We start from the raw sequence: 27087 nt of genomic DNA on the forward strand, positions 1-27087 counted from the left end.
ACTCAAATCCTGAACCGGAGTCATCTGAATCAGATTCGGACTCTGACGGAAGGATAGAAGGATGGCTAGGTTGGGAGGACTCAAAAGGATCCTGAACCAGAAGATCTCTTTCCGGAGAGCGGGATGGCCCTGCAGAAGTACTCGGCTTCTGTAACTCAGCTAGAGAGTCTTTGAGGACTCTGCGTACCACTTCCTCAATATGATGGTCCGACTTCTCCCTTTCACCCGTAGCTTGGGCATAACAGGGTTTACACAGAGAGGAACCATCCGTTACTATGGTACCACATCCCCAGCATTTCTTCCCGTGCGGGCGCTCAGAATGGCCATGAGGTGTTGAACCAGAAGTTTTGCCATCACGTCCCCTATTATGGGGGGAGTTGCGTCTGGACCTAGATGAGGAGTGCCGGTGATGCGACTTTGAACGTCTGTCATCGCTGCGTGCGTTAGGCTGCTGATCAGACCTAGAAGAGCTGGAGAGAGAGATATGTAGCGATACATAAGAGCAAACACAGAGACCTTCCCCCCCCCCTTAAATGCCCAGCACATACCTGGTATGAGCGGGCTGGCCACTAGGGGGCGGAGAAGCGTCCATGATCACAACAACAGAAGGCGAAAAAAAACTCTTCCTACAGCCAGATATAAAAGGACACACTTTGTACCAAGATTTTCTAAGTGAAGCAAAACTGCCAAAAAAATCCTTTTAAAATTACGATTCTTACCTGTATAATGCCAGTCAGAGTCTGGGGGAGGCTGTATCAACGTGCCGACCTTCCCACCAGCTCTGACAAACAACAGGCTTTAAATATGCCGCCTCGCGGCTGCCGAACGCTGCCGCGCATCGCCGCATAACGTCACGCGTCATCCCCGCGCATGCGCACCGAATCCTGTGCCCGGCGGCTACTGCGCATGCGCAGAAGCGCCGCGCAACCCGGAAGCGGCGGCCGCAGACGCGGCCACGGCAAGAACGGGAGCCGCCGGACACAGATAGCAGGGAATAAAGCGGACTGTGAAAAATGTGAAACCCAGCTAAAGAAAACCGCACTCAACCAAGACACAGTGAGTAAACATCCTAAAGACACTGACACACAGGAATAAGCACTGAAGTAAAATGAAGTAAAAAAGATGTCCCATAACAGGGCTTACCACCCAGAGAAGGGTCCCAGAGGTGCACCACCGGTCCATATCTTCGGGCAAATTTAGGCCACCCGCGGCAGCAGGGCTCTCTCGGCCAGACCCCCAAGCTCCTGCAAGGGGTCTCTTCCATTGTCCCCTCCATACCCTGCTAATAGCCAGGGCTTAGCGGAGGCTCTACGACCCCTTCTGCTTCAAAGTATAGGACTGAAATAGTAGGAACATAACACCGTATGTATGAGGAGGACGAAAAAAGAACACTGATGCTGAAAGGGAGCAAAGATTTATGGGAGTGGGGTCCTATGAGGTAGGAGAGGAGGCGGGGCCTACCCGAACGTATGCTGCCATGGAGTCTGTCAGGAAATAATTTTTTTGCTCCGAAAGGTTCCGTACATTTACTGTGCAACTTGTCTACAACCTGACGCATACTGTACATCCAGCTATATTCTCGAGCTTTACATCTAGAGAAGTATTAGGGTTTAGTACAGGAAAACAGTCCTATGTCTTCTGCTTTTTATGAAAACCATCCAGGTCTGGCACTGGGAAACAGTCCTTCTTCCCCTGCCCACCCCGACACACATAAAGAAGTTACAGAATAATCAGGGCACACTACCTTGGGGTGTCCAAATAATTCTGAAAAGCCCTTTACCTCTCATCATCCAAAATTCTATCAGGTCTAGTGCAGAAATATGCTCATTTTTTCCCCTGCCTACCCTAACACTCTGCGGTATTGCAGAAATATTCGGGAACCAGGGTACTAGGCAGTAGGCACACACTGGGAGGTTCAGCTGTCCAAGTTAACACAAGGTTGTATCTGGATTCCTAATTTAAAGAGACACAAGACGTAAGCACTCCAGGAATGACTCCTCCAACTCCTTTGATGACCATAGCTTCCACTGGGATAATATTCTCACAGGCAACTTAATCCTGGACAAGCTGGGAGAACCTCTGATCCTGTATCTCAAAGTCCAGCTGTGTTCCTGTGACAGGCTGCCGGTTATCCGCACAACCTCCTACCTAACAAACACTGGAAAGGATACAATTTTTGCACTTGCTTGTGCTCGTCCTGCTTCTCGCTTGACAATGACCTATGGCATGCCCAACTTGGTTACAGATGAAAAATGTCCAGCTATCCAGAGGTGTAGGTATGGGTCCTATAGATCCTGATGCAAATGGCTGTAAAAATGGGGTCCTGTACTGGAGTTGTGTGTATTCATTTTGCGTTTTTTTTCCCTTCAGATGTTCCTCTCTTTCTGCTTTTTGGAACTTCAAAGCCGACAGGTGTAAATCTTGCATGCAATCTGGTTCAAGACTAAGGCATACCAGAGGTAGTGCCAAATGTACTCCTGTAGACTTCTATAGGCCTCTGAACCCCACTTCCAACTCATCACTAAAAAGAGACTACCAACACATTTTTTGGAGTAAAACTGGCCGTAGCGGCCATTTATTAACCATAACAATGTATAAACATTCCTTAGAAAAGAAATATAGAACAATAACAATGACCCCCCCCCCCCCCAGGTTGCCAATCCTAGGAGGCACTACCGAATCCAACAACAAATTTTTTCTGCGACACCACTTAAGGGTCCTCAGCCGCAGAAAACCGGCTTGAAAACAATACCACATTTTCCACTGACACCTCTTTTTTTCCACAAATTCCCATTAAACCAACGCTAACTGGGATTAACCATAGGACGCCATACCATAGACGGGTCCTTAATCTGATATTACACAGAAAACTTTGGATGCCTCCAAGGACCCCAACCGCCATACCACTATAGCCCAACAAGTCTAGGGAGGGTGGGAAGTTTCTTCCTTATCCATTTTCTTCCAAGTGCCCCCACCAACCTAATGACTCCACCTCCCCTCCTACTTTGCCCCTCCCTGCCTTACATTTTATCCATTCCCTGTTCCCACAAGTTGTTCACTCCTGACGAAAATATATTAACCCTATTACTGCCAAACTACCCTGCTAGCCTGGTAATGTCAGCCCTTCGCCTATTTTTATTTTTTGCTTTGGGCTTTTCTCTCTACTGGTTGCAGCGAAGGGATTCCCCCACGCCTCCGAGATTTTCCAAGATATCACGTGTGCTGGAATTCTTACTCATTCACCTTTTCCACAGCCCACACCCACACCAAACACACGGCACCCTGTCTGACAATAGGATCTGTCCCTGCCTATGGCTGATACAATAACTTCCACACACTTATATTAATCTGCATGTATAGGCATGTAAGCAGTTGCTTCCAAAGGTTCTGTATGTTAAACGTTTTTCTGCTGCTGGATATGTGCGTGGGGTTTGAGCCTTTTCAACTTTCAATGTTTATGTGTGTATTTGCATCAATGTAGATTTATTGTTCTGGTTTACCTGTGGGGCTAGTGGTCCCTGAGAAGGAAGGGTTAACGATGCTGGCCAGGTTTTTACCGCTCTTTTCTGGAACATTTCTGCCCCCTACAGGTCATACCATATAAATAGGGGCTTATCAGTGCCCTAGAGAGAGGTAGGGGAAAGTCTGCCAAAATGTAGCCATTATTCTGTTGGATTGTACCACCCCAGTGGGGTATGGACCCATGGATTTACATGGACTTATATCTGCTACTCATAAAAGTACTGCCTGTTGTGGGTTATTACTACCTCATGTGGATTACTGTTAGTTATGGATTCTTGCGTAGAAAATAACTCTTTTATGGATTTACTACCTATGCAAGGTATGACTATCTTATGGGTAGAATTATGGGCATGGATTCAAAAAAAGTGTTAACTGTGCAAGTGCTCTGCTCACTTCTATGTCTGGAGTACAGCTTTAATGTTGATTTCTCAAGCCTGCAGCAGGCGAATGCAGTTCCACCTTAACCACTTCTGGACCGGAAGGATTTGCCCACTTAATGACCAGGCCATTCTTTGCGATTCGGCACTACGTTACTTTAACGGAAAATTTACGTGGTGGCGCGACGCTGTACCCAAATATAATTGATGTGCTTTTTTTCCCCACAAACGGAGCTTTCTTTTGGTAGTATTTGATCACCTCTGCGATTTTTTGCGCTATAAACAAAAATAGAGCGACAATTCTGAAAAAAAAAACAATATTTTTCACATTCTGCTATATAACATTCCCAAAAACAATTAAAAAATCAAAATTTTTTTAACATTTTAGGCCAATTTGTTGTCTGCTACATATTTTTGGTAAAAAAAAAAAAAAAAAATCTCAATAAGCGTATTTTGATTGGTTTGCGCAAAAGTTATTGCGTCTACTAACTACGGGAAAGATTTATGTCATTTTTATTGTTTGTTTTTTTTACTAGTAATGGCGGCGATCTGCGATTTTGAGCGGGACTGCGAAATTTCTGGCGGTCAGATCGGACCCCTGACTGACATTTTTGACACTTTTGGGGGGACCAGTAACATTATTACAGTAATCAGTGCTAAAAATATGCACTGTTACTGTAATAATGACACTGGCAGGGAAGGGGTTAACACAGTGGGTGATCAAAGGGTCAAATGTGTACCTAGTGGTGTGTTTCTAACTGTATGGGGGTTGGGCTTTTGAAATGATCATAGAGACCTGTGATCCTATATAGAAGGATCACAGGTGCTCTGTGATCATTCCAGGGAGAAGAACGGTCAGCTGTGTTTACAACAGCTGACCGTTCTTCTCTCTCAGCGGGGAGCGATCGCAGGTGGCAGGCGGCAATCGGAGCCGCCTGCCCCGTGCATCGGAGTCCCCGCTGCTGAGTGGGGGCAGGAGTGCGCCGCTGGAGGCGCACGACCAAAGTAGAGCTACGTTGGTTCGTGCAGGAGGGGCAGTCTGGAAGTAGTTAAGCTCCGTCCACAGACAGGTGCCTAAAGGGTTAATAATACTGTGTGCTTAAAGAGTTAATCATTTTCTTGAACCTTTATGTAATAGTCTTGGTTAATCTGCTGAAAATGCATGATTCATTTGATATGTCTAAGTTTCAATAAAAAAAAACTATTGAAATAGTAAAGGAGTAAAGGAGAAAAGAGACATGAATGGAGGGGTGGCATGACAGGGGTTAAAGGGGTTTGGGACAAGGAGGGGTTTTCAGCCCAGTACGATAGAAAATATAAATGGTGGGACTCAGAGGCGTAACTAGAGCCTTCAGGGCCCCGATGCAAGAAACCATGAAGGGCCCCCCCAGATCCCTGGCCGGGGCCCTTCCCTTCAAGCCCAGGGCTCTTCCCACTAATCCTGGGGCTCTTTACTCTCGTTGCATGGCCTTTTATTACGGTCCCGCAGCAGGATCCTTTCACAAGTTCTGCAGTGGGCTCCCTTCCTGCAATCTTTGGGCCTCCCCACAGTGGTGCAATGCCAGGGCCCGGTCGCAAGTGTGACTTTTGCAATCCTGGAAGTTCACCCACTGGTTTGCTACTGGGCCCCCTGGAGCATGGGGCCCGGTAGCAATTGCAACCCCTGTAGTTACGCCCCTGGTGGGACTTTTAATTGGTGTTTTGGCCAGGAAGGGTTGGAGCTACAGGGAGAGGTCAAGCTAGGGGCCTCAGGAAGTCTTCAGTCGGAGGAAAGCTGCATTGGAGAATATTTCCCACCCTCCCTCCCATTTTCTTGTATTTTCTTGTTTTTTTCTGACTTTTAGTTGTGCAGTCAACCGCCCTTGTTTTTGGTTTTTGTTTTAACAGAGGCTTTCTTCTTTTGGGGTGGTTCTTTGTCATGGCAGCAAGTGGGGTACAAGGTCCTGGTAGGTTAGTATGGTGCAAACTTATAATTGAAAGGGACCCGTCTGAGGTATGACTCCCAGATGGTGCAAACTTATACTTGGTAGGGACCCGTCTGAGGTACGGCTCCCTGATGGTGCAAACTTATACCTGGTAGGGACCCGTCTGAGGTACGGCTCCCTGATGGTGCAAACTTATACTTGGTAGGGACCCGTCTGAGGTACGGCTCCCTGATGGTGCAAACTTATACCTGGTAGGGACCCGTCTGAGGTACGGCTCCCTGATGGTGCAAACTTATACTTGGTAGGGACCCGTCTGAGGTACGGCTCCCTGATGGTGCAAACTTATACCTGGTAGGGACCCGTCTGAGGTATGGCTCCCTGATGGTGCAAACTTATACCTGGTAGGGACCCGTCTGAGGTACGGCTCCCTGATGGTGCAAACTTATACTTGGTAGGGACACGTCTGAGGTACGGCTCCCAGTAGTTGGTATGTTGGTACCAGCGACTGGTTGTCTCCGAGCCGGTGGCAGCTGAAGGCACCTCCTTCTTTGATGCCTTCCGGGACCTTGAGGCTCCAGTAAAAAACTGGGTTAAACGTGTTATTTACCTGTTATGTATACAGTTTGTTAATAAAAGGCTGCTATGGCCATTTAACTCCAACCTGTGGTCATGTTGTTATTTATAATGGAGGAGGAGAGTGATGGTCAGAGCAGAATAGAGACAAATCATCTTTAATCCCCTAGTCAAGAGTTAATAATTTTGTACTGTGGCGTGCCTCCTCCTGTAGCAGTCACTTCATGTTTCATGGAATGATAAATACAGGCGGAAGCTGGCCTTCGTGGTCCTTGGGAATACTGGAGTTAGATACATCTTAGGAGTCCTATTTGCTGAACTGTGTTGGAGTCACCTCTCTTGCATGGGAATATGGACCTGAACTTTCTCCTATTTCACCAGTTGGGGGCTCCCTTCTATAACAAAAGTGTGAACAGCACAGCATTTAACTCAGGGAGAGTTTGAAGTTATTCTGCACTATTGGTGTTGTACTGTTATGTGATCTATACTGCTGGTTGAGAACTATCTGTTTGTAAAGAATTGCAGCGCTGCTCTTACTAATACGCTATATAGTGCAAATAATATCAATGTGCAACATAATATAGTGATATATTAAAAAGTGCAAAGTAGGCTGAATTTGTGCAAAATATATCAATGTGCAAATATGACAAACCCAATATCAGTCTATTCAGGTGATTTCATAAATATTAAAGCGGAGTTCCACCCTGGGACATTTTTTTTAAATAAAAATACCCCCGGGACAGTCAGGGCTAGTAATTCCACAATGGATAGCCTCTGATCTGTCCCATGTTGCACTTACCTGCAAGAAGAAATACTTACCTTGAAAATGTATTGTCCAGCGCTGCCATCTCAGGTGTGGGCAGCTTGAAGCCAGCGCGATCCTCTTCTGCGTCCTCTTCCGTCCTCTTCGGTCCCACGATGCACTGCGCCGGCCCCGCCGTCACTTCTGGGCCTGCAGCGTCACCCCTGCACAGCTTCTGGGCATGCCCAGAAGCTGTTTAGCAAGGTATGACGCGCCTACACCGGAACTGACGTCGGGGCCGGTGCAGGCGCATTGATTCCTGGGAGCAATGACGTTCAGCTCCCAGGAATCATTGCAAAGCCAGGAAGTGACGAATCGCCATGGCCGCCGAGGGGAGGAAGAGGAAGTAAGGTAAGTATAATTTCTTCTAAACGAGGTAAGTAAAAAAAAAAATTGCGATTATCCATTTGTTTTTCAGGTGACCCGGTGCGAGAAGATGGAGGTAAGTTTAATTTTAGGGTGGAACTCCGCTTTAAATACTAAAAAATGTCCATATAATCATTGAAGTGTCCATCCAGTGCAGAAAAAAGTGCTTCTGTGCTTCACTAATATACCCATACGGGGTGCTCCCCCTGTGGTTTTCTACTTACCACAAAGTGTAAGGTATGCAGGCATTCAGTGTAAATCCTGTAGTGTAGTCACAATCTTTTCCGGTCACAGCTTGGGATACACACTTCTGTGGGAGAGATCCTTGGAGCTGGTTCTTCTTCTATTGCAAATTTCCTCATAATAAAGGGATAATAAAGAGCCATCCATGGTGAAGTACGTATGAGTAAAGAATTTATTCTTAGAGAAACTTACTTACAAACACGAAAAAACTCTAGGCAAATAGAGTTTGGCTGAGCGTACCTTGACGTCACTTCCAGCCGGTGAAGCGCACGCTGCGGGAGCCGCGTACCACCGAGCCGTGCTAAACTGTAGCAAACTGTATACTCAAGTGATGTGCTGGAGAGCAGGAGAAATGCATCTTGCTGTACAAAAAGACTGTGTCTGCTTAACAGTTGAAGGTGCAAGTATGGAACGAGAAAATGGCGGCCCAGGGTACATGGATCGGTGTGCCGGGGGCCATGTGTGTGCCAGAGCTATATAGGAAAATGTTGACCGTGCATCCAATGACAGCGGGACATTCTTCCAAGATAATGGCAAAGTGGATGCTGTAAAGAAATCTGTTGACCATGCATTCAGTGACATTGGGACATTTTTCAAGTACAGTATGGCGAGTCTTGCTTGTACAAGTGCTAAGAAGAGAAATGTTGGCCGTGCATCTGACAGCGGGACAATTCTACTGATTAGCAAAGAGGGTTAGCTGACTCAGAGTGATGGAAGCGCAGCTGAAGCCCTGGTACAAGTTAGGATGGTGGATGCGTGCAAGCAGAGAGGCACGGTCCACTTTACAGTAACTTCCATGCAGGCTGAGCTAAGATGGAGCGGCATCAGAGGGGTTGCTGTACCACACCGGAAAGCTTGCGCTGGAAAGATCTGCCTAGCAAGAGGAGCCACCGCCAATCTGGAGTTGTGGGCGGAGATGCCGCTCACGCACAGCTAATCTGGAGAAGGAAGGAAAGTCTATAAACTACCTCCACCTCTGGGTGGGGTTGAGAGGGAGACACGTGTGCGGAGGAGCAAGATGGCGAGTACCGGAGAGAGCCAGAGCGCAGTAGAGGCTATCCCACATGTTGGCGGAGAGCAGAAGACATCCACCCTGTGGGATACGGGGTGCGGATGGTGCCAGACGGAAGACGGAAGAGGAGGCGTGGAGCATTTGGGCCTGGTATGTCCTCAGTGTCTGAATGTGACCATGCGCATGCAGGTGTGGGGCCAGTGCGGGCATTGCAGCAATCTACTGCTGCGGGCGGAAGAGAGTGGAGGTCGGCCCAGAAGATTAAATGCATCGTGCCCTGTCGGCTGCGGAGTCAGTACCTTATATGGGCCGTGGAAGAGGAGTGCTGAGGCTCCTAATGCACCTGGAGTCCATGCAAACTGTCAGTGGTCCAGGGTGCAAGTGGAAAGAGGCCAGAGTGTCCGAGCCTGGGTGCATGCAGGTAGTGCGGGCTGGGGAGCGGCCACATGGTGCATCAAAAGCTGCAGCGGCAGAAGCAAAGTCTTCTCCCATACAGGCAGAGAGGAGAAGATGGCCAGCGGTGACCGGGGCTGCAAGTGTGAGTGTGAGCAGAAAGGAAGAGGCCGCGGTCATTAATGTGGGGTCTCCTAGCTTGCAGAATCAGTTTGGATCCTTGGAGGAGGGATTGGATGTTTGGAAGTCTGAGGAAGAAACAAAATGGGACAGGGGGTCTGAGGATCGGAGCAGTCCAGCCAGTTTTGGCCCACCTGAACCTGATGAGGAGGTTAGGGATTTTGTGGTGCGAGGACAGTGCGCCAGGAATCTTGGGTTCTGTGAGGCCTACGCTAATAGGGTCCCAGATCTATGCCCACCTAGAAACTATACCCGGGCTTGGGATCAAAATGAGGCCTACGCCTCCCTCATCAAAAGAGAGGATACCCAATACTCCCCAGCTGGGAAAGGTAATCGGAAGACCCTCCCCAGATTTTCCAGGATGCAGAGGTGGATACAGAGGAAGGTGGCCTTAAAGTATGGGTATGAATATCCCTATGCTCCACGGGAGGTCATGCTGGAAAAAGAGGCCAAAAGAGAGTCCTGGTGTGATGAAACTATATGGGACTTCCTCTTTATCCCCAAACCATACCGTAATCAGTCCAGGCTGGACTTGTGGAAGACCTTCCAGTCAGTGAAGGCACAATGGAATCATGGGCGGGCTATCTATTTGGACCGGGTGGAGGTCTGCTGCCCAGATGGATCTGGCCAGGCTTGGTCGATCAGAATTCAGGAAAAGGAAGGGAAGATTGTGCGAATTCCCCATCCAGCGATTTCTGTTGCTGAAAAGGACATGCTAAGTCCAATTGAGGCTGGCTAGCCTATATCTACTAAATGAAAACCTCAGTTGATAGTGGGGCTTAGGCCCTATTCCCATTACCCCTCCACTTCTGTCCTTGCAGAAGGGGTTGAGGGAATCACCAGATGCCACTGGCTGGTGGACTCATATCAGAGGGCCGACCCTCTCAGGAGAAACAAAAAGACTATCATATGCTGTTCGGGAGATCCTTTGGGCCATTGGGCCCGGATCCTGGATTACAAACTTATCTAGAGTTCCAATGGGACTACCTTTGGGCCAACGGGCCAACAGCAGAACTTTATGGGTGACCGCCTGAAGAAGTGGATGGTGCCCTGGGAGTTTTTGGTGGGAGGTGCCCTGGTGCCAGGGGCCCCTGAAGAAACTACTACTGACCCTTGCAGGAATGATAGGTTGTCCAGGCTCCGGCAACAAAGTCTCTGCAAGTGAGAATGATGGGTGCTAGACACTGTGGTGGAGAGGACACTACAGACACTCATCTTTTCTTTTGGGACTACTTAGTAGATAGTCAGCGATAGGGTTCGGGATTGTCTCAGTGGAACGGTACTGAACGAGTCAAGACTGACAAGTGGATGCCTATTACGCTGCTAGTTAGGGATGCTGGATGAGAAGGCCGCCCCCCGCAGGGAGGGTCTTATCAACATTAAGTTAGACATGTGGTTCTACGGTGTATACATGCTGAAATGTCTAACCTTTTCTTTTTCTTTTCAGGTTATCTCGACCTACTAGAGATAGTCAGTTAGGGTAATGTATTTTGCCCATCAGAGCGAGGTTTTGCTTGGTGGGGGGGGGGGGGGTGCATTGCTTTAAATGCACCCAAAAATTGTATTATATTTGTACAGGCCAAATATTTATATTTTTCTATGTAAAATATTTATGTATATATTTTTTTCCCTTTTCAGGTTTGTGGGATACTCCTGAAAGTTTTTATTACCAGTAGAGTTTCTTGTAGGGGGCGGCTGCCCCAGAGCCAATGGGGACGTGGCTCATTTTTGGTGTGGGGGTGGATGTAGCACCCCCCCCCCCCCCTAGTCAGGTGCTAGTTATAAAGCATAGTTGTTGGCTCTGTCTGCTTAACAGCAGAGCAGCAGGTAAATGTATGTGCTCCCTGCTTCACAGGGAGAAGGATCGGTTAGTTAGGCCTGTTGCATGTGTCCAGGGTGTGATTCATCTGGGCTGAGGGAGTGCCCCCACTGTATCCAATACAGTATTGACCCACACTATACTGTGTTATACATTCCTGATTCCTGCAGTCTGTGTGTTATGCCAGTGTTTCTCAACCTTTTTTTAAGTCAAGGCACCCTTTAAAATTATGCACACCATCTCACGGCACCCCATTCTGAAATGTAAAAAACAAAACTCATATTTTTACATACTGTAGCAGGATTGACACGCGTAGGACACTCAACAGTAGAGTGACTTATTTTTACAAAGCAAATACACCTTTGCACACTGGTACTGACTAGTATTCCGGTGTTTTACTCCTCCCTTGGTTTCTCTCCCTAATTCAACTAACAGGACCCCAGTGCTGACAAAGAGGGACAAATAAGGATGTCTTCAGGTGCCAATGTCTTCCTTATCAACCTATAACATCATTAGTTGGCAGAGATGTATAGTAACTAAGTAGAACTACTTCACTACTGTACTTAAGTACCGAAAGGCGGTATCTGTACTTTCCTGGAGTAGAATTTTTTTTCTCCTACTTCCACTTTTACTTCACTACATTTTTTCAATGATTTCAATACTTCTACATAATACAGTACTTGTACTTTTACTTTCAGTACTTGAGTAGCAATTTTTTTTTCAAAACTACTGGTACTTTTACTTTCAGTACTTGAGTAGCAAAATTAAAAAAAAAACTACTTGCAATACTTAAGTACATAAAATGTTGAATACTTTAGTACTTCTACTCAAGTCACTTTTTGATCGAGCACTTGTACTTTTACTCAAGTATGGGTTTCGAGTACTTTATACAACTCTGTTAGTGGTGGATAGTCAGCACAATGCCCAAGGTTGTACTTCTGCACAATAAAAACCTGTGGTTTTGTATAACAAAAAGGACGAAATGATCCACCTGCTGGCTTGTTGACAATTTTTGGGCAGTTTTCAGGCATTTTGCCAAGGCACCCCTGAAGAACCCAAAAGACATCCTGAAAAAGGATGTGCTATGCACTTGCAAACCCATAGCATAGTGGGCTCAGGTTTTATATAACCATACCACTTTAGGATCCCACCGTTATTGCAATTTTGCCACACCCACAATTATTTGCAGCACAATGAACTGTATAAAATGGGGGGGGGTTGTGGGTGTGGCTAAAAATGGGGGTATGATTTATGGTTGTTGTTTAACCACTTCCGGACCACCTGCCGCAGTTATACGTCGCTACTTTGACATTAAATACCGGGGTTATGGCAGCAGATAATGATACTGGGCGGGTGGTCCTCTTTCTCATAAAAGTGGTCCCAGCAGCGGATTCGCCATGGGATCACGTTAATGGGAGGCGGGAGAGGTGCCTCCCCCCTCCCACCGCTTCCCGATTGTTTTCCCTGCTTACCGGAGCCGTCAGTAGCAGGGAAAATGATCCGGTCCTCTCCCCCTATAGGCAGGAAGATGAGTGAGCTGGCCCCCACTCGACTCTATAGCCTTGGAGGATCGGGAGCGACGTCATAGGTCTCTTCCTCCCAACGGCCTTAAAGGGCCCATTTTTTTTCATGATGAAAAAAGAAATGACTTTTTTCTTTTTCCTTTTGCTTTTTAGTGTAGATGTGAGATGTGAGGTCTTTTTGACCCCAGATCTCACATTAAAGAGGACTTGTCCTGTTTATTTCTATTATAAGGGATGTTTACATTCCTTGTAATAGGAATAAAAGTGATCAAAACATTTTTTTTAAAGGGACAGTGTAAAAATTAAAGAATAAAAGGTAAAATAAATAAGAAAAAAAAAATGTAAAAGCGCTCCGTTCCTGTGAGCTCACACGCAGAAGCGAACGCATACGCAAGTCACGCCCACATATGTAACCTATGTTCAAACCACACATGTGGGGTATTGCTACGATCGTTGAGGGAGAGCAATAAGAGTATTTGCCTTTGCTAAAATATATATATAATAATGTAGCTGCGCTATTAGTGATGTATGTTAATACACATATAGTAATTGAAATAAAGTATGTCAATGCAGCATATGTTTACAACCTAGGTAAACCCCACGCAGTATCACCATACAAAAACAAGGTCCACCATGGTGAAATACGTAGCGAAAGGCATTTTATTAAATACACAAATAAAAAATGTACATTTAGTAGAACATAAAACAGCGCTGTAACCGGCAGATTGCAAAAAGACACCGACGCCCGACTTTCGGGTATCACATGGTGACGTCAGCACGCCTCCCTGAAGCGTTTCGTCATAGATGACGTCCCCAGGAAGATTGATTGAATTTTGATGGAGGACTTCATCTCTCTTTCACATACAATTTTCACTGTTTTTGGACTTTTTCTTTTTCTTACAATTTAATATATGTATATCATTTTCACGTTATTTATCACAGTGCATGCATGTGGGTATGCAACTTTCCGTCCTAGTTTGTAAACATATGCTGCATTGACATACTTTATTTCAATTACTATATGTGTATTAACATACATCACTAATAGAGCAGCTACATTATTGATATTTGCATTTTTGGTGTTTCCCACTTTTAGCTGCAGCTTTTTGGGTTAATTTGTGTTCTAGCGCGGTTATTTTTGTTTATATATATATATATATATATATATATATATATAATGTTTGGGGGTTCTAAGCCATTTTCTAGCGAAAAAAAAAAAACTGATTTTAACTTGTAAACAACAAGTGTCAGAAATAGGACTGGTCCTTAAGTGGTTAAAAGTGGGCATGATCAGTAAAAAATCTGGTAATCTTATTCCAGCATCTATGATCTGCTAGCATTGCATAGAGAAGCACAGAGATGCTGTGGTGTAATTACGGGGTCTAAAATAAGGTATATAGTGAAAATGGAAAGGTTTTATTTAAAAATGTCATTAGTATGTTGATGAAGGGGGAAGCAGGGAAGTCAAATATAAGAAGAATAAACTTCAGCTTTAAATGACATATACTGGTTTTTATTCAAAACTGATCTAAAGAGATTTACTTTATTATTTGTGTGGATTCTGTACATCTTTACATCTCTACAGTGTGTTTCAATCAAGAATAGTGTGTTCCCCTGATAGCCATCATATACAGTCAAACTTTAACACTCTAATTGTCCTTTGTAACAGACAGACGGGGATCCAGAGTCACACAGCAATGAGTCTTTAGGCTTCAACTCTGACACAGCTGTTGGTCACACGGACTCCGAACCAACCCTTCCAGAACACAGAGTCCTGACCGCCATGTTTGAATTGGATAAAACGCACCCCTGGACCGTAAGCAGAAAACGTGTGAGTGATCTGAAACGAGAGAAGAAGACAATAAAAAATAACATTAACACAAGTTAAAATATAGGACAAGGGTCTTCAAACTATGGCCCTCCAGCTTTTAAGGAACTACAATTCCCATCATGCCTAGTCATGTCTGTGAATGTCAGAGTTTTACAATACCTCATGGGATGTGTAGTTCTGTAACAGCTGTAGGGCCATCGTTTGAGGATCCCTGATATAGGAGATCATATTGGAGAGTCCTCCAGCAATGCAGAGTATTCCAGGAGAGGAGAGTTAGATAGGGGAAAGAGTAGAGTCCTCCAGAAGTGCAGAGCATTTCAGGAGAGGAGAGCTAGATATTGGAAGAAGAAGAGTCCCTCAATACTACAAAGTATTTCAGGAGAGGAGAGATAGTGGAAGGAGCAGAGTCCTCCAGCAGAGCAGAGTATTTAAGGAGAGGAGAGCTAGCTAGGAGGAAGAAGAAGAGTCTCTCAGCACTACAGAGTGTTTCAGGAGAGGAGAGTTATATAGAGAAAAGAGAAGAGTCCCTCAACAATGCAGAGTATTTCAAGATGGGAGAGTTAGATAGAGGAAGGAGCAGAGACTGCCAACAGAGCAGAGTATTTCAGGAGAGGAGAGTTGGATAGAGGAAGGAGAAGAGACCTCCAGTAATGCAGAGTATTTCAGGAGAGGAGAGTTGGATAGAGGAATGAGTAGAATCCTCCAGCAGAGCAGAGTATTCCAGGAGAGGAGAGCTAGATAAAGGAAGGTGCAGAGTCCTCCAACAGAGCAGAGTATTTTAGGAGAGGAGAGTTGGAGGAAGGAGTACAGTCCGTCAGCACTGCACAGTATTTCAGGAGAGGAGAGTTAGATAGAGCAAGGAGCAGAGTCCTCCAACAGAGCAGAGTATTTCAGGAGAGGAGAGCTATATAGAGGAAGGAGCAGAGTCCTCCAGCAATGCAGAGCATTTCAGGAGAGGAGAGTTGGATAGAGGAAGGAGTAGAGTCCTCCAGCAATGTAGAGTATTTCAGGAGAGGAGAGCTAAATAAACGAAGGAGCAGAGTATTTCAGGAGAGGAGAGTTGGATAGAGGAAGGAGTAGAGTCCTTCAGCAATGTAGTGTATTTCAGGAGAGGAGAGTTGGATAGAGCAAGAGCAGAGTCCTCCAACAGAGCAGAGTATTTCAGGAGAGGAGAGCTAGATAGAGAAAGGAGTAGAGTCCTCTAGCATTGCAGAGTATTTCAGGAGAGGAGAGCCACATAGAGGAAGGAGCAGAGTCCTCAATCAATGCAGAGCATTTTAGGACAGAAGAGTTGGATAGAGGAAGGAGCAGAGTCCTCCAGCAAAACAGACTATTTCAGAAGAGTACAGTTGGATAAAAAAATAGAGTAACATTGTCTCTCACAGAGCACTCACCTCGTTCCAGATGCTATCAGTGGACTGTGGGATTGCGATGGTGTCACTCTTGTGTTCAGCGATAACGTCACGGGTTTCAGAGAGAAGCTCTACACATAGGTCATACAAACAGCCTGCATCTGTACGGCCACAGTACCTGCAAATTCACATAGACAGCCAAATGATATATTGTAGAAGAAGTAACCTGTTAGAAGTGATCTCTCTGTTCCCAGGACTAAAACTATTTACTCCCTTTAGAGTAAAATCAGAAACCCACAGATTAGAATCCTGTACTGATATATGTATCCTGTCATAGCTGATCTCCTACAAGTGTTAGTTGCCTGGTTATTATGCTGATCCTCTGCTTTAATTCTTTACGAGTATGGCAGCCAGACTATTAGCTTTTTCAGAAGAAGCCAGCAAATGCAATGTACATATGTCCTTCAGTGTTGGTCTTCTTTAGAAGGTTGGATTGCCTAAAACTGATATTTCAATGTTTGATGAATGCTGGAGGGTTATGACCACCTGGCAGTCTCTTCTATCTTGAGGGGTCTCTTTTGGTGAGATTTCCTGGTCTGTACACCTTCTATGCCCATTATGAGGGGTTACCTCCATTCCCGTGCTGAGCTCCTGGGTCTGCACACCTGTTGGCCCTAGAATGATTGGCTCCCACCATCCCGGCACTGCGTTCCGAGGTCTGTACACCTGCTCTGCCCATTATGAGGGGTTCTCACCATCCCTGTGCTAAGTTCCTGGGTCTGCAAACCTTTTTTGCCCGTAATGATGAGGTTTCCATCACCCTTTGCTGAGGACCTGGGTGTGTACAGTACATCATCTGAGGTGGACTGACCCCTAGGTACAGCTGTCTCAGTGTTCACAGATGATTTTTAGAAATGAGCTCACATTTAAATTCAATAAAATGTATTGAAATTATATTCAATTTAATAAAAATTATTGAAAAATAAAATTAGCTCACATTGATACAATTGTTTACAATAGCATTCGCTTTGCTCTGGAAAGACTTTAACTTCTTGCCGCCCGCGTATAGCCGAAAGACGGCTACAGTGCGGGCTCTAATTTCCGGGAGGCCGTCTTTAAATGGCCTCCCAGTGACAGACTCCCCGCACGCTCCCGCGAGCACGCATCAGGGAAAATCTGTGTCGGCCGTGTCCCTTGGACACAGCCAATCACAGATCGTGGTAAATGGCCAATCACAGCGGCCATTTATCACTCGATTGGACCATGCAATGAGAGATGATCTTATATGTAAACATATGAGATCATCTCTCATCGCCAGAGCTCCTTCCTCACACAGAGACTGCGTGTGAGGAAGGAGCAGAGCCGATCAGCGGTTAGGTCACCAGTGCCCTGATTACAAAAGAGGTAAATAAAATACAATAAGTGCCCACCATCAGTGCCCCCCATCAGTGCCCACAATCAGTGCCCATAGTACTGCCAGTCAGTGCCCATCAGTGCCTGCTCATCTAGGCACTGATGGGCACTGACTAGCAGCACTATGGGCACTGAGTGTGGGCGCTGATGGTGCTGCCCATCAGTGCCCATCAGTGCCGCCCGTCAGTGCCGCCTCTCAGTGCCCAGCAGTGCCACCTCTCAGTGCCCAGCAGTGCCGCCTCTCAGTGCCCATAAGTGCCGCCCGTCAGTGCCGCCTCTCAGTGCCCAGCAGTGCCACCTCTCAGTGCCCAGCAGTGCCACCTCTCAGTGCCCAGCAGTGCAGCCTATCAGTGCTCATCAGTGCCGCCTATCAGTGCGGCATATTAGTACCTCCTCAGTGCCACCTCAGTGCCCATAAGTGCCACCTCATCAGTGCAGCCTATCAGTGCCCATCAGTGCCGCCTCATCAGCGCACATCAGTGAAGGAGAAAAATGTATTTATTTTCAAAATTTATTCGCAGAAAATAAGAAAAAAAAAATTTTTTCAAAATTTTTTGTCTTTTTTTTTTTTGTAAGAAATAAAAAACCCAGAGATGATTAAATACCACCAAAAGAAAGCTCTATTTGTGTGAAAAAAATGATAACAATTTCATATGGGTGCAATGTAGCATGACCGCGCAATTGTCATTCAAAGCGTGAGAGCGCTGAAAGCTGAAAATTGGCCTGGGCAGGAAGGGGGTGAAAGTGCCCGGTAGGCAAGTGGTTAAAGAGGTTGTAAACCCATACAAACTTTTTTTTTTTTTTTTTCGACCTGAAACAGAAACACATAATGAGCTAGTGTGCATTGCATACTAGCTCATTATGAAATACTTACCTTAGAACGAGCCCCCGCCGTGCCGTCCGCTTACCTGTATGATGGGCGACATGTCCAGTCGCCTGTCTTCCGGGATCGCGGCATCCGGCACGGGACTCTGAAGGAACGGCACCAGCGGCCGTTCCTTCAGAGCGCATGCGCCAGTGACCTCACTGGCTGCATGTAAGGTAAATGTCTCCTAAACGGTGCATGTTTAGGAGATATTTACAGTACCAATAGGTAAGCCTTATCATAGGCCTACCTATAGGTAAAAGTTGCAGGGGAGGGTTTACTTCCTCTTTAAAGGGGGAGCTGTAGAGTTTATCTATTTAGATGTCAGAGTTCAATCTTTTCTACGATTACACTGTTGTGTGATTGCAAACTGATCCCTGACCTGTCTGGTACAGTACCTGGCCTGGCATTGTGCCTGCCTGGCATCCCTTTAGGATCAGTGTTTCCACCTGTTCTGACATTGATTCATGGCTTGTACTTAGCTGATGATGGTGATACTTAAGCCTGGTACTCACATTACATTTTTGTTTTTCAATCCAGTGGTCTGAACAAAAAAAAACAGAAAGGTCGCTGTACTAAGTATGCAATGTTAGTACAGCGATCTCCCGTGCTGTGCTTTTGTTCTGAAAGGGGGATGCCCCCTCCCCCCCCCCCGACAAAATAGAGAGATGTTACCAGCACACCAAGATCTCCATAAATGAGTCCGAAGCTTTATTCAGCGATCACATCATTATCACAGCAAATCGCAAGGTTTCGGACCCATGTAGGACCCCCTTCATCAGGCATGTGACCCCCCCGCTTAAACACACCAGTCAGTGCCGCTTGATGCTGATTGGCTGCTGGCTGTCCAGCATGCTTTTTCGACAGAAGCCAGTCGTGAGATCTGCTTCTGCTGGACAAGCAGCTGTGCACATGGGCTGAAAGTTGGCCGGTTTCTACTGTAATGGCTGATTTCGGCAGATAGACAGCGCGTGTGTACAGGGCTTTAGGTCACATGCACACTGAGAATTTAGCCCCAGGAAAATATGGCCAGAATGCAGACATGTTGTGTTCCAAATAGTCGTCCTTGGGAGCATACTGTGCACCTTCAGCTGCAGCAGCTCTCAGGGCAAATCTCCCACTGTGCCAATTGTATTTTATTGCATCACAATACCCAAAAAGCAACTACTTCTAATTTGATGCAGTCACTTTTTGGCCAACAATTTCTGCTTGGTTCCTTTTGATTTTTCAATTGAGGGATGTCAAGTGACAGGGCCACCCACTGAGTGAATTTTTGTACAGCGTATAGCCAACCTTATTGCCACACTTTCACCACTCGGATATAGGTCCCATGCTAAAAGAACCTTTTTACAAACAGTTCAGTATTCTGAAGTTAATACAGATAATGATAGTATTCAGTATATTAGAGGATAAGTGCACTTTAAAACAAAATGCACTTACCCATTGTTACCCCTTCTCCCTAACTCTTTTCCCACCCTCCATAAGGGGATATTTACCTCCAACCGAGGGCCACAGCCTTTGGTACTTGTATACATCCAGTATCACAAGTCTCGCTGTCCTGGCTAAACCTGCACCTTGCAGCTCCATATGATTTTTATGGGGCTGTGGTTCAAAACCAAAGACAAAGGGAGATGGGCCCATAGAAGTCTATGGGGTTGTAATGTACAGGTGTGACCAGAATGCACACAAACCCCGACGGGTTAAGCCATTCGATCATAAGTATACATCTGCAGAGGGGAAGGGTAGGTTAAGCTAGGATACGCGGTCCTTGTCTTGAAGTGCATGTAACTTTTAAAGCTCAACTAAACTTTCAGTTTAAATCATCTAAATACATATTAGGTGCATTAAAAAAGTGTGCAAATGCTTATGCAGCACCCTGTCCTAAACAGGTGTTACCAAACTTAGCCTTGCTGGGTGGTAGTCAGCCCAAGATAAATTTGTTTTTTTGGTCCCTGGTTTTCCTCTAAACTCAGTGGAGAGGTGGTTTATCTCTGCTGCCAGTACATGTCACTGGTACCTCTGGCAATAGTGTTATAGCAAAACTAGGTTATGAATATTTATGTTTCTGCCAGCCAACCAGTGAGAGGTTTATTGCCAATGGTGCATGCTGGGGGATAGCATAAATATTTGGGAAGCACCATGCATGCTCTCATTCCCCCAGGGCTGTAGCCTGGGGAGGGTGTGTGAGGAGCAGCTGAGTGATTAGGTCTGTAGCCTAGAAGGTCTTGGCATAGGCTCAGTGCCAGTACCTGGAAGCAGAAGAAACCTACTTGATTATTGTAAAACTGCTGCTTGAGGCCCAGGGAACTGGAAGGAAGAAATAATACTTGGGGATGGAATACCAGATGTGACTCTGCCACTTAAGGTCCTATGGGGGGGAAAGTCACAGAGAGCCAGGGAGAGCACTGGGAGAATGACTAAGGCTGCTGCTGCTGCTAATGAAGATGCTGTTGCTACTGAAAATGCTTCTTCTAAAAAAGGTACAGGTTGCTGGTTTCAGCATAAAGGCCATTTTTGCCTGTACTGGGGCCTATAGATGGAGTCTAAGTCTTTAGATCAATGATGGGTGTTCAGAATTCTTATCCCTCTCTTCTATTATTTGCTGTGAAGAATACAATTATTCTAAAAGTGACTGCAACCAATGTGTTTCACATTCCTCACCTTCCAGCCATGAAAATTCTAGCCCTTCCTGTATCTGGAGATACCGTCATGCCTCTGGGGGTCGGGGTGCTATAACCTTCTTTAGAAAGCAGCCACACCCTGTATAACCTGTTCCATGCTTGCATGCAGTAAAAAAAGGACCCTTGCTCTCTGTGTTGAAGCAGTGTACTTTCTGCAGAGGTCCGACACACAACCCCCTGATTAGTCAGATCCAGTGCTGTATCTTGGCCCAGGCCTAGGGCGGCACTTTGCAGGGGGGCAGCAAAAAATCTGCACCCTGCACAAAAAAAAAAACAGCCCCCCCCCCCCCCCGGGTCCCGCACGAAAAGGGTCTTCGTCGGCTTGCGCTAGTGCCAGTCTTATGGGGTGAAACTGGCCAGAGGGCAGAGTCCAGGAGGCAAATCAGTCTGGCAACCCCATAAAGTGGTCAGTGATTAGGCTGCACAGATGGGCACTGATGAGGCTGAGCGTATGGTAACTGATGAGGCTACGCTGATGGGCACTGATAGACTTGTGGCCTGTGGTTCACAGATGACGGCAGGTTGTAAACAGTAAAAAGCATGGCCTTTACATGAAGGGGTGGGTCATATGTAAATTAGGGGGTGCACAAGTTTAGTCAGGCCTAAGGCAGCACAAAACCTAAATACACCACTGGTCAGATCTAGAGTGCTTCAATCAGTAGGAAGCATGAGCTTTGGGATTGCAGAACTTTATGTCTGACACAAAGTCTAATCATGAAAGTGGGATTCTGGCAATGACTTACCAGTCACTGACCACAATGTTGGGCTGCTCGTTGTCTAAGGTCTCCTCCGAAAAGCCTTCAGCGACTAGATCAATGATCTGAGACTTGCTGCACCATCTGCAATCAGAAGAAACCCCCAGAGCATCAATCATAATTCATTATTCAGGAAAACAGTATTAAGAAACAGATTTTAATGTATGGCACCCCCACACCTCATTCTCAGTGTACCAGGGGAATAAGAAACAACTTTCACCCAGATCCTGCTCACAGGTCTGTACTCACAAACCCTTGAGTTCTGGGGTTGCTCTCTGCAGCACGCAGACAGCTATGTAGTGGACACTCCAGACTGGTTCACAGGTGGAATCCCCTTTCTCAAATCAACAGTCTTCTTTGAAAATAGGATCCCCAACCCTAGGGTAGCTGGGGGCCCCTCTTGGCCTCTGGTAGTGTTGCTGGGTAGCCTGGGAGGGCCACAGCCCTCTAGGCTGGGAGGTGCTCCTGCTGTACGAAGACCTAGACTGCAGCAGCCCCAGACTATATATGTCCTCTCCAGCCCCCTTCTGAGCAACCCTCCCCCCCTCAGGAATTGGCTGGGACTTTATAAATATTCAAACTCCTCACTCAGCCCCCTCCACTACTATTGTACTTCCATGCACAACATTTCTGTAAACATTACAAGGAATGTAAACATTCCTTGTAATAGAAATAGGCATGACAGGACCTCTTTATTGTGAGATCTGGGGTCAAAAAGACCTCAGAACTCACAAATATACTATAAAAGAAAGAAAAAAAAATGGTTATAAAAAAAAAAAAAAACGGCTCTTTAAACCGGTTGCTAGGCAACGACGTTTGACGTCGCTCCAGTCCTCCAAGACTATAGAGTCAAGTGAGGGCCATCTTGCCCTCACTCGACTTCCTGTCTAAAAGGATCCGGGACCGGATTGTTTTCCCCACTGCTGGCGGGTCCGGTAAGCGGGGGAAAGGCCCGAAACGCGGTGGGAGGGGGGGCACCTCTTCCGCCGCACAGTACGGGTGAGCCTGCGGTGAATCCGCCACTGGGACCACCCTTACCTGAAAGCAGATTGACCACCATTTTTAAAAATACCGGGGTTATGGCAGCTCTCTGCTGCCATAACCCCGGTATTTAGCGTCAAAGGACTGACGTACATCTGCGGCGGGCGGCCGGTAAGTGGTTAAGGGTCCTTTCACATGGGCTTTCCGCCCGGCGGACTCCGTTTTGCTGAGCAGGGACCAATCTCCATTTTGCTCAGCGGGGACTGATCCGCTGATTCCCACTGAGCAGGCGGATGAAAGTTTTGTCTCTGCTCTCTGTGCTGAGGCAGACCTGTCAGAGCCCCGCTCTACTCTATGGGAGATCGGATGAAAACAGACCGCCTGTCCGTTTTCATCCAATCCTATCCCCCAGACAGATGGAAAATAGGGTTTCCATCCATCTGGATTTCACTGACAGGATTGGATCAGATAGCAGCGGGTGTTAACAGACATGTCACCCCATAGGGGTGTATGGAGCATGACAGGCGGACCTGATCGGAAAGCCCGTGTAAAAGGACCTTAACAAGTTAAACTGCCCTCACTTACAGATGGAAGTTAATTTCTTTGATCTAAAACAAAATGATACATTGTAAAACATTGTGTTTATAGTTATCTAGCAGCCTTAAAGCTGAGTTCCACCCTGGGAATACATTTTTTAATAAAAATACCCCCGGGACAGTCAGGGCTAGTACATTCCACAATGGCTAGCCTCTGAACTGTCCCGGGTTGCACTCACCTTTTAGGAGAAATACTCACCTTGAAAATGTATTGTCCAGAGCTGCCATCTCAGGTGCGGGCAGCTTGAAGCCAGCGCGATCCTCTTCTGTGTCCTCTTCCGTCTTCTTCGGTTCCACGATGCACTGTACCGGCCCCGCCGTCACTTCCGGTGCGCGCGCGTCATCCCTCCACAGCTTCTGGGCATGCCCAGAGGCTGTTTAGCAAGGTATGACGGCACCTGCACCGGAAGTGATGTCGGGGCCGGCGCAGGCGCATTGATTCCTGGGAGCGATGACGTTCAACTCCCAGGAATCATTGCAAAGCCAGGAAGTGACGAATCGCTGTGGCCGCCGAGGGGAGGAAGAAGGAAGTAAGGTAAGTATATTTTCTTCTATACGAGGTAAGTAAAAAAAAAAAAATTGCGATTATCCATTTGTTTTTCAGGTGACCCGGAGCGAGAAGATGGAGGTAAGTATAATTTTAGGGTGGAACTCCGCTTTAACAATGTTGATAAACATTTGCCTGAAGCTCTTTTTTTTTTTTTTGACAGCTGTGAGTGAGCAGAGAACAGCTCTGTAAAAATCAAGGACATGCCCTTTTAAGATCGTGAGGGGGGAAATCGAGATCACGATTTTTTAACAAATAATTGTGCAGTTCTACTACAAACCAATGGTTTGGATGACCAGTTGGATAAATGGCTCTATATTTGGATGCATCTGGTCTATGAACCAATGACTCTTGGTGGACAGTTGACTAAATGGCTCTATTTTTAGGATGTATCTGGGTTTTTAATCAGCAACTCTGGATGGACAGTTGTATAATGGCACTTTTCCACTGCAAGTACCGGCTAGTACCGGCTCGGCTCTACTCGGCCCTGCTTGGCCTGGTTTGCTTTTCCACTGCTGGTACCGCATGGTATAGGGTTGGAACGGTTCGGTACGGTACGGTATAGGTTTGCTTTTCCACTAAAGCAGTACTAAAGTTAAGTGGGTGGGATAACAACGGGGTTTCTCTGACCAATCAGTGGCTAGTAGTGACTGCATGCAAAGGATTGTGGGATATGGTACCAGTTTGGTACCTGTTGGAACCACAATCGAGTAGGTACTGTTTTTTCAGGGCCGTACCGTACCGTACCGTTCGGTTCCATGCAGTGGAAAAGCAAACCTATACCATACCGTACCGAACCGTTCCGACCCTATACCATGCGGTACCAGCAGTGGAAAAGCACAAAAGCGTGCCGAACCGGTACGGTTCCATGCAGTGGAAAAGCGCCATAAATGGCCCTGTATTCAGACAGTCCTATGATGGTTGGCCTCTGGGGCATAAGATAATCCTTTGCATATCTCCCCCCACTACCCTTTAATGAGAAGTAAGCCCCTTGTCTTTTGGGATTTGTTGAATTTGCTGATTTGTAGTATTGCATTCATGCTATAAATCCAGCACACATAAACCCTTTCATCATCTCTACAACACAGAGGAAATGCTGAGGCATGAATGGACATCAATCAACGATGAAGAAAGGTTTTCTGCCAGAGTTTGAAAGAGCAAATTATTCAGGTCTGGGTGGCAAGTTGTCAGAATTCTGTATGCAAGACCGAAGCTACACAGACAGTATTGGGTGCATTACTCCTACACTACTATATGTGACAGTCACAAGACCCACTACTGCTCTTGATAACCCACATGGAAGAAAAATATATTTAAAATATATTTTAAAAAAACATTTTTTTAGTTTTTCCAAATAAATTGGAAATATATTTGAAATGCTACAATTTTGGCCATATTCAATATATTTCAAAATATTTTTTCCCTAAATATATTGGAAATACATTTTTCTTCCATATGGGAACCCAGGGGATGAGGCGGTGGAACTTCCTCTACTTCTCACTTCCTGAGGATTTTCACCTAATAACCAAATCTTTGTGTGAATGTAACATTATAGTTTCTCTTAAACAACATACCTAGCAAACAACAAGCCTGCCAAAGTAAAGAAGCCAGATGTATTTTTATAGTTTTCTTCAAAAGTTAGTAAACTCACTCAAAGGATGAAGCAAAATATTTCTGGACACCGTCATCTGGAAATGATGCTCCACAGTCTCCGGGAAGCTCTTCCACCTTCCAGCCATCTCCTCCATTCTCACCAATTTCCCAGAAATCAAATTCCTCTGTAGAAGAAAATTTTAGCCTTGCGATATACAGAAATGTGGCCAAAACAGATCTAGGCTGCAAAAAATATAATTGAGAAGATCCGACTTACCGTTACCACATCCATTTTTAATAAGATTTCTCGCCATCTTGTTCTATAGGTTGGTGTATTTTCAGCTTATTTTGGTAAAGCAACTCCTTCCACTTGGAGCCTTTGAAGATTCCAGCCAACCACTCCGATGTTCCACTGAGCAGCCTGGAAAACGAAATGAATTATTCATATGAAGCCAACAGTGGTGATGAGTGGGGATAAGCAAAGAAGGGATAACTCAGTCATAACCATTATATCCCAAACAGCCTTGAATGTCACTTTGGGCCAGGGATTCTCAAACTACGCCCCTCCAGCTGTTGCGGAACTACACATCCCATGAGGCATTGAAAAACTTTGATATTGACAGACATGACTAGGCATGATGGGAATTGTAGTTCCTGAATAGCTGGAGGACCATAGTTTGAAGACCCCTGCTTTAGGCCTTTGGAATGGGTGGGTTTTACAACCAGCTGATGGCCTTATCTGAAATCAGCAGGGCTTGGACAGGTGTGTTATTCAGCTCTCCATCGCCTTAGCTGGTGTCATATTAACCACTTTACCACCGGAGGATTTTGCTGTCTTACGTCCAGGCCACTTTTTGCGATTTGGCACTGTGCGACTTTAACTGACAATTGCGCCGGTCGTGCGACGCCGTACCCAAATTAAATTTACGTCCTTTTTTTCCCACAAACAGAGCTTTCTTTTGGTGGTATTTGATCACCTGTGCGATTTTTACTTTTTGTGCTATAAACAAAAAAATAGCGTTTATTTCGAAAAAATAACAATATTTTTAACATTTTTTTATATGAAATTCCCCCCCAAAAAAATGTAAAAATCAAAATTTTTTTTAAATTTTTGGCCAATTTGTTTTCTGCTACCTATGTTTGGTAAAAAAAAATTACAATAAGCGTATTTTGATTGGTTTGCGCGAAAGGTATTGCGTTTACTAACTAAGGGAAAGATTTCTGTCATTTTTGGTGTTTTTTTTTTTTTTAACGAGTAATGGCGGCGATCTGCGATTTTCTTTTTGTGGGACTGCGACATTGCGGCGGAAAGATCGGACCCTTGACTGACATTTTTGACACTTTTGGGGGTACCAGTGACATTACTACAGTAATTAGTGCTATAAATATGCACTGTTACTGTAAAAATGACACTGGCAGGGAAGGGGTTAATTTTATTGGAGAGGGAGGTGTTAATGTATGCCTGGTGCTTACTAACGTGTGGGGGGGGAGGTGACCGAGTGACACAGGGACAGATCGCAGGTTCAGCTATGCTGAACCCTGCAATCTGTCACTGTGTCACTTAGGAGATTTCCACACTCGATCCCCGACGATCGGGGAAGAGCGGCGGTGATCACCACCGCTCCTCCCCTGGCCCGACTCCCGCTGTGACTGAATACAGCGGGAGCGAGCCTCCGGCGGCGCGCATGCGCCGCCCACAAGGGGAGGAGTCCAGCGACGTAGGTCTACGTCGCTGGAC

The 27087-nt window shown here is 46.0% G+C and overlaps 1 protein-coding gene across 1 annotated transcript; it reads right to left on the reverse strand.

The window, feature by feature from the left end:
• Positions 1–14406: 14406 nt before the first annotated feature.
• Positions 14407–25792, reverse strand: LOC309567738 (F-box only protein 2-like). Its single transcript, XM_082273185.1, has 5 exons — positions 25627–25792; positions 25408–25534; positions 21621–21716; positions 15961–16096; positions 14407–14575 (listed from the first exon to the last, which is right to left on the reverse strand). Exons 1-5 carry the CDS (start codon positions 25661–25663, stop codon positions 14441–14443), a joined length of 531 nt encoding a protein of 176 aa, XP_082129311.1. The 5' UTR covers positions 25664–25792; the 3' UTR covers positions 14407–14440.
• Positions 25793–27087: the final 1295 nt, after the last annotated feature.

Source organism: Pelophylax lessonae (genome assembly GCF_965119305.1).
Source record: "Pelophylax lessonae genome assembly, chromosome: 12".
Classification (NCBI taxonomy): domain Eukaryota; kingdom Metazoa; phylum Chordata; class Amphibia; order Anura; family Ranidae; genus Pelophylax; species Pelophylax lessonae.